Raw genomic sequence first — 11,288 nt, forward strand, 5'->3', positions numbered from 1 at the left:
CACCCCTACCCCCGCCCCCATCCTTCAGCACGTGGCGCGGCCCCTCCCCCGCCGGGCGGAGCTGCGCCTGCGCGGTGCGGCCGGAAGTGCGGCCCGGCGGTTGTTGGTGCTGCGCGGAGGCCGCGGAGGTGAGAGCGGGGAGCGGCCGGGACGGGCCGGGACGTGCGGGAGGACGGCACCGGGGCCGCTGTGCTGCATAGGGCCCAACGTTGTGCCGCATAGAGCCGGGCAGCGTGCCGCATAGGGCCCAGCGCTGCGGGGCCGCGGGAGTCGCCTCGGAGCCGCTCGGTGGCTGCAGGCCGCAGGCCGTTGTGTGTGGTGTGTTGTGGTGCGCACATAGCGCTGGTGGCGGTGCGGGTGTGGTGGTTGTGAGGCGGAGGGGCAGGGTGTTCAAGGTGTAATTACCGGCTCTGAGTTGCGCCCCGGGCTCGGGGCGGTGCCGCTGGCCGTGGCAGTTCGTGTTGCGGTCGCTGTCAGCCCGTGGTGGCGGTGGCAGCTCCGTGCCCTCACCAGGGGCCTTTCCCCGCCCGCTCTCAGCCCCGCTGCTCCACTGCCGGGTGCCGTGCCCGGGGCTGGCAGCTCCCGACCCGCCCTGGGCTCCTCCCGGGCCCTGTCGGTCGGTTTGTGGCTCCCGTCGCGCTGTGACGCACAGATGGGCCCCGCTTTGTTCTGCGCTGTAGGTTTGGTCCCGCATGAAGCAGCACGGGTGGTTCTGGGGGAGGAGGCCTGACTTTGGGGGCCCGAAATGGTGACACCCCACCTCCCTGTGCAGCCCGTCACAGCACCTCACTGCTCTGTCTGAGAAACTGCATTTCTTAACATCCATCCTGACCTCCCTGACACAGCTTGAGGCCGTCACCTCTTGTGCTGTCACCGTTATCAGGGAACCCCCGCCTCACCGCCACCTCCAGCTCCTGTCTGGGAGCTGTTGAGAGCAATGAGGGCTCAGCTGAGCTCCTCCACACTCAGCAGTCCCGGTTCCCTCAGCCACTCCCTGTGAGACATGTCCTCCAGGCCCCTCACAGCTCTGTTGCCCTTCTGAAACTTTCCTGAGTGATGTGAAAGCTTCTTTCACTGAAACATCATTCAGAAATACAACAGCTTGTGGTTTGTCCTCTTTATTTTTGCTCTGGCTCTTTACCTTGATGGTTTTTGAAACTTATTCTATGTAGCACCAGATCAAAATGGCTGACGATAATGAAGACCTGCAGGCAGATGAAGAGCTCCCGGCTCCAGCTGAGGACGGCTTTGAGCAGCTGGAGAACGACAGCCCTGCAGAGCGCAGCGGGCACGTGGCCGTCACTGATGGGCGCTGCATGTACGTCTGGGGAGGATACAAGGTACGCTCTGCTCTGTGCTCCCCTGCCTGTCACACGTGATGCTGGTCACTGTGTGCTTTATGTTTGGATGTAGCTCTGCAGGCATTCGAGGCCAGGCTGGATGTGGCTCTGGGAAGCCTGGGCTGCTGGTTGGGGACCCTGCACACAGCAGGGGGTTGAAACCAGATGATCATTGTGGTCATTTTCAAGCCAGGCCATTCTGTGATCCCTCCTCTAAAAAACAAAAGCTCTAGTTATAAGAGTAGAACATACGATCTGCTATGAAGTGTGCTCCCTGCAAAGTGGTGCTTTTTGTTACACCATTGTCAGCACAACTGTCTGTTGCACGTTACCTGTCACAAGATGGTTATTTAACATGTTGATGTGCATGGCAGGTGCAACCAAACCATTCTGCAGTTTCAACAGGAATGAAAATCAATCTGGCAGCAGATTCAGTGAGTGAAATGTAGCTCAAGACAAAGCTTTGGTGTATTACCATCCCTGGAGGTGCCCAAGGCCGTGGCTGGGCTCTGGGCAGCCTGAGCTGGGGGGCAGCCAGCCCATGGCAGGGGTGGGGCTGGGGGTTGTGAGGTCCCTTCCAACCCAACCGTGCTGTGGTTCTGTGATTATTCTGTTGGTGTCATGGGAATGGGAATTACAAAAAATGCTTTGGCTCCTTTGTGCACCCACAGCTACCATGCCTGGCATATGAACAAAGGGTTTAGCTTTGGTGTATCCCAGCCTGTGGCCCTGCAGGGAGATTGGTCCCCAGCTGAAACAGTTACAAGGTCCAAGCTGCTGTGTGCTGGCAGGAGGTACAGGAGTGCAGGAGGTACAGGAGGTACAGGAGTGCAGCAGGCACCGCTCCTGTTGTTAGTGCAGGTTGGGTCCCTGAGGGGTTGTAAACATTCAGGGCAGCCTGTAATTCAAGCATCCTTTTTCTTTTCCGATCTGTTCTGCAGAACGCCCAAGTTAGGGGATTTTATGACTTCTATCTGCCTAGAGATGAAATATGGATCTACAACATGGAAACTGGAAGATGGTACAGTAAATAATTAATTTTTTTTTGCTTTATTGGATAAAAAAAGTCTTAAATTGGTACCATGACCACACTGAGGGTCTGTGGACAGAAGGGGACCTCCCTGACTTCTTTATTCCCTCCTATTCTAGTGTTCCTTACGTGTGTACAATACTTCCAAAGTTGTTATTTTGTGGGGTTTTTTTTCCATGTGATAAACAAAGTTTCACAGTGAGGTGAAGTGGGAGGTGGAGCTCAGGGAGGTAGAACAGGCAAATGTCAGCATCAGCATGGGGTGTTGTGGGGTGTCTGGTGTAGGATGCAGCACCTGAACACTGAATTTTACCATGTGCTGGTGAAGAAAGCATTGTGGGCACCTTCTGTGCTTTATTCCTTGTCCTTTTTGTTAAGTATTTATGCTGCTAATGAAACTGCTGTGTCTGCTAAGACCAGTAGGGGCCATAAAGTTGAGTGGAGCTGCATGCCTGAAAGCACAGGAGAAGGGAACACGCTGCTCTGATGCTGAAGCTGGCTGGGGCCATGTGCTGTGAAGCTCCATCTCCTCGGTGCTTAGCAGAAAATGCAACTTCAGCACTTCTTGCAGCTGTCAGAGTGGTTTGGGGCAGCCTTACGCGTGGAGCGGAAGCGTATCTTTGTGTTTGTGTGTTTACAAGCATTAAAGAAAAACAGCAGCAAAATCAAACCAGCAGTTTAGACGGGTGCAGCCTTTTTGTCTGGGAATCTTCTGGGGTATGGAATGGGAAAAGCACCCTGACCTCCTGCACTGGGCAGACAGGATTCCTCCCCCACAAACCATGTGATAGTTAAGCTGTCTTTTCCCCACCCTGCCTCCCCATAGTGCCTGCCTGGTGCTGTAAACTGTTCAGCCTGTGCAGGTCTGAAAAACTCAGAGCAGTCTGTCAGAGATAAAGATGTAATGGTGGTGGTACGGATTTCCACCCCCAACAAAATCATTGCTGTTTGTTTTGGTCAAATATAATGTTTTTATCTGTGCTTGCAGGAAGAAGAGTAAAACAGAGGGAGATGTTCCACCCTCCATGTCTGGAAGTTGTGCTGTGTGTGTAGACAGGGTGGTGTACCTGTTTGGAGGACACCATGCACGTGGCAACACAAACAAGGTCAGTAATCACTGGGAGAGTGGTTATGCCCTGGAACAGGCTGCCCAGGGAGGTTGTGGATGCCCCGTCCTTGGAGGTGTTCAAGACCAGGTTGGACGGGGCCCTGGGCAACCTGATCTAGTAAATGTGTATGTTTGGTGGCCCTGCCAGGCAGGGGGTTGGAACTACATGATCCTTGAGGTCCCTTCCAACCCGGGTCATTCTGTGATTCTGTGATAATTTAGTAAACCCTTTCTCACACATAAGTTCCTCATCGTTGGCTTATGGTCCCATTCTGTACAGAGTTTTCAGTTAATTAAAATGGATAGCAGGAAGTGTATCACGTTAGCAAATCACAGAAGCTGAATAGCTGGACAGATTGGAAATCGTTTCAGAGCTTGAATGTTAATAATGGGATCCTGAGTGTGGATCCAGGCACTGTGTGCTCCTGCTGGCAAGCAGATAACAGCCTTTGTGCCCCGTCAGCAGCTTCCTCAGGTGCAAACTAATTGAAGCCACATTTTTGTGCTTGCCTGAGAGATCTTGACTAACAAAATATGGTGCTTCCCACGTTAATGTCTTTATTCCCCATTCGGGTGATGAGCTGGCACACTTTATCCAATCAGTGCCTTAGTTCTCTGCAGCAGGTCAGATAATCTTGAGGTTGGCCTCCAGCTCTACACCATTGCTCTCTGGCAGCTCTCCAGCACAGAGAAGCACCATGACCTGTTGTTTGGGTGGCACTTGCTCTGGAGCAGCTCACCCTGTACATTATATTGCGCTGGTGCTTCCAAGTTTGCTTCTTTGAAAGGTGGAAATGTCCAGAGGTCACTGAATTAATAGCAGGAGCTGTTGTGCAAATGCTTTAAGAACACAGACAGTTGGGACACTGTGCACACCTTCATTTGGTTCCATTGTAGCTTCTGGATGGTCCCACTCTGTGTGCGTGGTCCTGGTACTTCTGTAAAAAGATGTTTGGGGTCTGGGTCTGCAGGAAGATCTTTGGATCCACAGTTCATACCAGATGTTGTCAGTGCTCTGTGCAGTGAGAGAACTCACGTAGTGCTTCTGTACCAATCCGTGCTAGTTACAGGTTGTTGTAACATCAGTCAGATGTGAGCTTTAAGTTTAACTGTTTGGGTAAAAGAAATCTTCTTATTTTCTACAGTTCTACATGTTAAATTCCAGATCCACGGACAAAGTGCTGCAGTGGGTCAGAGTGGAGTGTCAGGGGGTCCCCCCTTCATCAAAGGACAAACTCGGCGTGTGGGTTTACAAAAACAAGTAAGGCCCCAGCAACAAAGCACAGCAGTCCTTGATCCTTGTGTGTGTGTGTGTGTGTGTGTGTGTGTGTGCTTTCCATCACTCCCAGCCTTGTTGCTGTGTCTTTTTATTTGACCAAGAGCTGCAGCAGGACTCCTTGCCTGCAGCACAGACGTGCTTTGGGAAGATGCCGGGTTTGTTCCCCAGCCTTTTACATCTGCTCCATCCTTTAGCTGTTGCCAAATGAAAAACCCAACTCTTAGTCTGGGTGTGTGTAAGACACCAAGTATCCACGTGTCACAATGCAAGGAGTGGGCTCCTCACACGCTGATCTTCCGCGGTGCCTTCTTGGTCTGTTGTTCTAAAGGAGGGTTGCTTCTATCCGTGTCCTTGGTCAGGACAGAGAAGCCTGTCCTGGGATTCCCATTACACACAATGTGCAATCTGTTGGTCCCATCTTGGGGAACAGCTTGTGTGTTTTTGATGGTTTGAGAGCAGGAAGGCATTTTAATTAAAAATACCCTTATATTGCTTTTTCAGCAATGCATGTTCTTAATGCTGCCTGTTTTGTGCTGGTTGCATTTGCTGTGGGATTCACTGCAGAGAAAGAAAAGCTTGCAGAGTGCCCACGGTGTTACTTTCCAGATTCCAGGCATGGAGAGAGAGTTCACTGGTAGCTTTGCAGGACTCGAGCTGTGGCAGTGGAGTTTTGTTGGCTGTGTAGGTTGTTTTCTGTTTCTTCATTAAGACCTTCTGGCAAAAGCACAGGCCCCTGCACACAGCAGGCACTTGAGCTCTCCCTTCAGCTCTCTCCTCTCTGGTGGCTTCTCTCCTCACCCACACGCTGTGTACGTTCCGTGGCTTTTCACAGGACTGTCTGAATCTTTGGGGATTGGGGAAGTTGAGCAGCTTGGAAAGGGCAGAGGCAGGAAGCTTCAGATGTGGGCACCCACAGTTCTGTGTGAGAGCCCTGACGGGAAGGCTGGAGCACGGGGAGCAGGAGCAGGGCTGGCAGCTTTGTTTGTGGAACAGCTGCAAAGCTCAGCAGCCTGGGGCCTGGGAAACACCTCCAGAGGGATTCTGTGTGGGCCGTGGGGTTGGTTGGGCAAGAAACGGGGCCCCACGCCTGGAAAACTTGCACTGTTGATGTTTTGGAAATAATGAAATCAAAGGTGCTTCCCTGAGTTCAGTCTGAGCCCAGCCCTCACACAGCTTTAATTTATAGAGAGAAATGTGACATTTCTAACAGTTGTTGCGTGGTTTGTTTCAGGCTGATCTTTTTTGGAGGTTATGGTTATTTTCCTGAAGGGAAACAACGAGGAACTTTTGAATTTGATGAGACCTCGTTTTGGGTAAGCAGACCTGGCTCACCTTGGAGCTGTTCCTGTTGACTCCTGATGGTTCATTGCTGCTTACTAAAACCTGCTTCTCTGTAAATGTTTTTAAAGAACTCAGGTCTTCCCAGAGGGTGGAATGACCACGTGCACGTTCTGGACACTGAAACATTTACTTGGAGCCAGCCTATAACTACGGTAATTCCTGCTCTTACAGCAGTTAAAGTTACAGCTCTTCAGAAATTTGTGCCCTGTCTCTTTTAGCAGCCGGTGAAATCAAACGTGACTCTGCCAGGCCTGAATTCACTGCTGAAATCTCAGTTAGATCAGGTTGCTGATGAAAGAAATTCTTCGTATCCTCTGTGCCTCTACCTGGTGCAGCTTGAGGCTGATAACAGATGCTGGTTTACATTGTTTATGTGGCTTCTCCCTCCTCCCCAAAAGCCAGAGCTTGCCTGTTCTTTGTTCTCTCTCTCTTAATCATTTTTCCCACTGAGTTGCTTTCTTTCATGCTTCATTGGCCTTGTTCTTAAGGGGAGCTCAGGGAAACAAAGTTCATGGTTTCCTGTCATCCTCACTGCACATGGCAGCTCCTTGTGGGTCACTTGGCTGCTGGATCCTTGTCAAAACAAAAAGCTCTGCAATTGCAAATGGGCCCCTTTTAAAGTGTCCCAGCGGTATTTGGGAACAGGCAAATGGAGAGAGACAAGTAACTCCTTGCTGAAATTACTGAGGATTTGTTTTGTCTTAATACCTATCTTGGATATTTCACAGTAGCTCAAGAAAAATCCTGCTTGACATTCATTATATCATTACCTTGTTTACAGTCTGAGGTTCTGCCTCACGCTTTTCTGCCCACAGAATGACTTCACCCCCTGCTCCATGGTGACCTTAAGTCTGACCGTAGCTCAGCCCCTGGTCTCCTTGGCTGGCTGCTTTGTGGGGCTGGGATGCCTTGCTGACCGTAGAGGGTTTCTGTTGGAATGAGGTTTCATTTGTTAACATATCTGATAAACATCCCTTCTAATTTCAAGTTTTCTATTCCCAGGGTAAAACTCCATCACCACGAGCAGCTCACGCGTGTGCTACGGTGGGGAACAGAGGCTTCGTGTTTGGGGGCAGATACAGAGTAAGTCACAGCCCCACTGAGTGCTGTGCTACCAAAACCTGCTGGAGCGCTTCAACCACGCTCTGCTTTGTTGTAGGAGTCCCGAATGAACGACCTTTACTATCTGAACTTGGATACATGGGAGTGGAATGAAATGTAGGTACTAAAACTCCAGTTCTTTGGTGTGGGAGGCAGTATAAAGGTGTCATCTTTATTCATGTCTAGTCAGTCCAGTGGAGCTTAGTAAACTGCAGTGGGTGAGCAGACACAAGTAGGATTATCTCCCTGGTTTTTGCCAGCAGGGTTTTTCAAGTCCTCTTAGGAACAGAACTTTTCACTTTAGACACAGTAAAAACTTGCTGTTGGGTCGTGACTGAAGTCACGTGGTTCAGAGACCTGAAAAATAAGGAGCAGAAAAGAGCAGTGCTGTTTTGTAGTTGTATATCGGTGATTCATGGTGCTTTTATTCAAACACAGACTGGCACAAGGTGTCTGTCCCGTGGGCCGCTCCTGGCATTCACTAACACCCATTTCCTCAGATCATCTCTTTCTCTTTGGAGGATTCACCACTGACAAGCAGCCATTAAGTAAGTCATCCCAAAAGGATTTTGTCTGTGTGTTCTTAAATAGGGGCTTGAGCTACTGCCTTGTCACCATAAAGTCTTTGTACATTCCTTCCAAGTCCTGTGATCCAATTCCTTGTGGCCACCAGCTGAGCTGACAGAGTAGGAGTCACTGCGTGTGTGCAGACAGTGCTATTTACAGAGCTTGGGCTGCTCTGAAAACAGCACATTCAAATTGCAGTTAGTGACAGCTTTGCATTTCTCCATCTTTCCTCCTATTAAAGTGATGTTTTCAGACAGGCAGCCCAAAGCTTCACAGAACGGCCTGGGCTGCAAAGGCTCACAGTGCTCACCCAGCTCCAACCCCCTGCTGTGTGCAGGGTCACCAACCAGCAGCCCAGGCTGCCCAGAGCCACATCCAGCCTGGCCTTGAATGCCTGCAGGGATGGGGCATCCACAGCCTCCTTGGGCAACCTGTTCCAGTGCGTCACCACCCTCTGGGGGAAAAACTTCCTCCTAAGATCCAACCTAAACCTCCCCTGTCTCAGTTTCAAACCATTCCCCCTTGTCCTATCACTGCCCACCCTCACAAACAGCCATTTCCCTCAGCTTCGCAGGGTTTGTCCTGAAAAGCTTGATTTATCTATGAACAAAGATGCACTGTATTATAGCAGAGTGCACATTTACTGCAGCAAACATGACAGAACTAAAGGAATCCTTTTATTTTATTTGGGGTTTTGTTTGTTTTCAGGTGATGCTTGGATTTATTGTATCAGCAAGAATGAGTGGGTGCAGTTTGAGCACAACTACTCTGAAAAACCCAGGTATGGTGAACGTTTCCTTGGCAACTTAGCAAAGAAAAAAGAGTGAGGGGGGGCTCTTGATGGTGGCAGTGAGGGAGGATGGACATCCCTCCTCACACTGCTTGTGTTTCCTAACAGCACCATACCCTGTGTTAGCAATTCCTACCCCACAAGCACCAATGTGCCTGGGGGGGGGGTGCAGGCGGGGAGGCGGTGTGCAGCTCAGTGCTTTGTGAGGCAGCAGGAATCAGAGATTTGGGGCTGACGGGGCCCTGAGCTGTGTGTGCCAGCACAGGAGCTGGCTGGAGCCAGTGTGTCCCTGCTGTGCCACAAACACGCTTCTCATTGTCCTCGCTCAGGGCTGCCCCTGTGCTCACTCAGGGTGTTTTTGTCTTCCATAAAGACCTACTGAGTAAACTAGAGGTGATGGCCAGCAATTTAAAAAGCATTAAAGCAGTTGTGATGCACGTGTATGGCATTGTAAACACCCATGTCATGTGAGCCGTGACCCACCGTGTCTGGAAAAGATGTTTGAATGCTGCCTTCTATTTGCAGGCTGTGGCACACGGCTTGTGCAAGTGAAGAGGGAGAGGTGATCGTCTTTGGGGGCTGTGCCAACAACTTGCTCGCCCATTCCAAAGCTGTAAGTTTATCCCCAGCTTTGCTTTTCCTTCTTGCACAGCCCTGCCCTGCCCGCAGGGGCTGCAGTTCCTCAGCACTGCAGCAAACATGAAATGCTTCTCATCAGCGCTGCAGCTCAGGACTGGCAGACACACAAACAAAGCTCTAAGGGGAGTTGTGCTGCTTCACTGTTTAAACAAACGGGGCTTGTTTCCCTCCTGGCCTTGTTCCACTTGGAGCTCTCATCTCCTGGCTCCTGCCGTAGCTTTGCCCATTGCTTCTCACCAGGTGAGCTCAGTGGGTCCCTCCCAAAGCGTTTCCTTCACTGTGGTGCCCTGCTGATGGCACACGGCACAGAGGTTTCTGTAAGCCAGGGCAGGGAGTATTATGGTCTGTAAAGTCCCCACGTGGCTGGAAAGTGACTGGGAACAAGCGTGGTTGTGCATTTTAATGTAAGAACCAGTGGGCGTCAGGTGGAACCAGCAAGTGGCAAACAAGAGTGGTGCAACACAGTCACATCATCCTTAAAAACAGCAATAAAAACCAGCGTCTGCTGAGCCTGACGCAGTCCCTGTGCCCACAGGAGCTCAGTGCAGATCCCTGGAAGCTCCAGCAGCACCCACAGGGGTTGGGTTGCTGCTGTTCCCTTTGCTGAGCTGGGTGCTGGACATGGGTACTGATCCACCTGTGGTTCCCTTAGTGCCAACTGCAGGCACCACAGGGTTTGGTGGGCAGTTCTGAGCCCAGCTTATGTGCTGCCTTTGTGACCTGCAGCCCCCATCCCTGTGCTGTGTCTGCCTTCACCACCGGGGTCCCTCTGAGCTTTGCCTGGTTTCATTCTGCTGTCACTATGGGATCCACACAAACTGATTCAGTCTCTCTTTCTCTCCCCCTCCCACGTGCAGGCTCACAGTAATGAAATACTCGTGTTTTCTCTACAACCACGATCTCTTGTAAGGTAAGAAAGTTCCCATGACACAAGACTTGAACATTAAGCTGTGGGGTCCCCTTCTAAAGCAATGGTGCAGGCTTCGTGCCCATCCCAAATGCTTGAAGACATTTATTCCTCTGAAAGAGCAGAAACACCCACAGCTGGGTGGGGGGACAGAGTGAGATTCCATCCATGTGGCAGATGTTCTTAGCTCACCTTCAGGGCTCCATTGGTGCTGACAGCAGCTGTGTGTTCCCTGTCCCAGGCTGTGCCTCGAAGCCGTCATCTGCTTTAAGGAGATGTTGGCCAGCTCCTGGAATTGCCTCCCCAAGCATCTGCTGCACAGCGTCAATCAGCGCTTTGGAAGCAACAACACGTCTGGCTCCTGAGCCCTCTGTGCTCACAGCCCCGAGCAGCGCACGGATCAATTCTAAGGTGTAATCATTAATTGTACCACGTGTGGCAGACATGAAACCTGTATAGATGAAGTAGCTGTACTGTAGGTAGTCGCTTCCCGCCTTGAAGTTGCATGTGAATGGCCTAGAGAAAAACCTATTTTTGTGTAAAGATGTTTGCAATAAATGTATTTAATGCAAGCAGAGGTGGGTTTGTGCACCATGAAGTACCTGTGAGGGCCAACCCTGAGCAGAACGAGGTGAGGAGACGTGGAAATAACGCAGCCTGGAGCCCCACCTGGTGCTGTGGACGTCAGTGGCTGCACAGGAGACACTGCAGACATGGGAAGGAGCAGAACAGCTTCAGTCTGGGCTGCAGGGAGCTGTGATGGCCGAGTCCTGCTTTAGTCTGCGCTGTTTGGGAGCTGCTTAACGTGCTTTGCCACAAAGCTCAGAGAAATGGGATCTGAAAATTGTATGTGACCCAAACTGCTCAACTTTAAACCTTCAGCTGTGGGAGCACCACGACTCTGCTTGGTTCTAGTTTGGTCTATGAAACTCTTCTATGTTGTGGAACTTCAATTGTGAACTGTAGCTGGCAGATATTCTGCCCTGAGCAGCAGCTGCAGAGCTCACCTGCAGCAGAACAGCCTGAGCCACAGAGCTCTGCCTGGTGGCACGTGGTGCACAGAGCAGGCTGTGCTGCTGCTGGGAACGGCTCACATCTTGTTTAGTGACAGAAGTCAATAAACAGCTGACTTTAGGACATAACAAACCCTGCTCTGCCATGTGTGCACTCATTTCTTTTCTGAGCT

General features: G+C 51.0%; 1 protein-coding gene across 1 annotated transcript; it reads left to right on the forward strand.

Moving 5' to 3' along the window:
• The first annotated feature begins 19 nt into the window (after positions 1-19).
• On the forward strand, positions 20-11,248 carry KLHDC2 (kelch domain containing 2). Its single transcript, XM_015865952.2, has 14 exons — positions 20-128; positions 1,173-1,340; positions 2,282-2,361; positions 3,359-3,476; positions 4,624-4,739; positions 5,989-6,070; positions 6,167-6,250; positions 7,101-7,181; positions 7,258-7,316; positions 7,638-7,747; positions 8,475-8,547; positions 9,082-9,169; positions 10,053-10,105; positions 10,344-11,248. The coding sequence occupies exons 2-14, from the start codon at positions 1,185-1,187 to the stop codon at positions 10,465-10,467; spliced, it is 1,224 nt and encodes a 407-aa protein (XP_015721438.1). The 5' UTR covers positions 20-128; positions 1,173-1,184; the 3' UTR covers positions 10,468-11,248.
• The last annotated feature ends 40 nt before the right edge of the window (positions 11,249-11,288 follow it).

Source organism: Coturnix japonica, chromosome 5 (genome assembly GCF_001577835.2).
Source record: "Coturnix japonica isolate 7356 chromosome 5, Coturnix japonica 2.1, whole genome shotgun sequence".
Taxonomy (NCBI): Eukaryota; Metazoa; Chordata; class Aves; order Galliformes; family Phasianidae; genus Coturnix; species Coturnix japonica.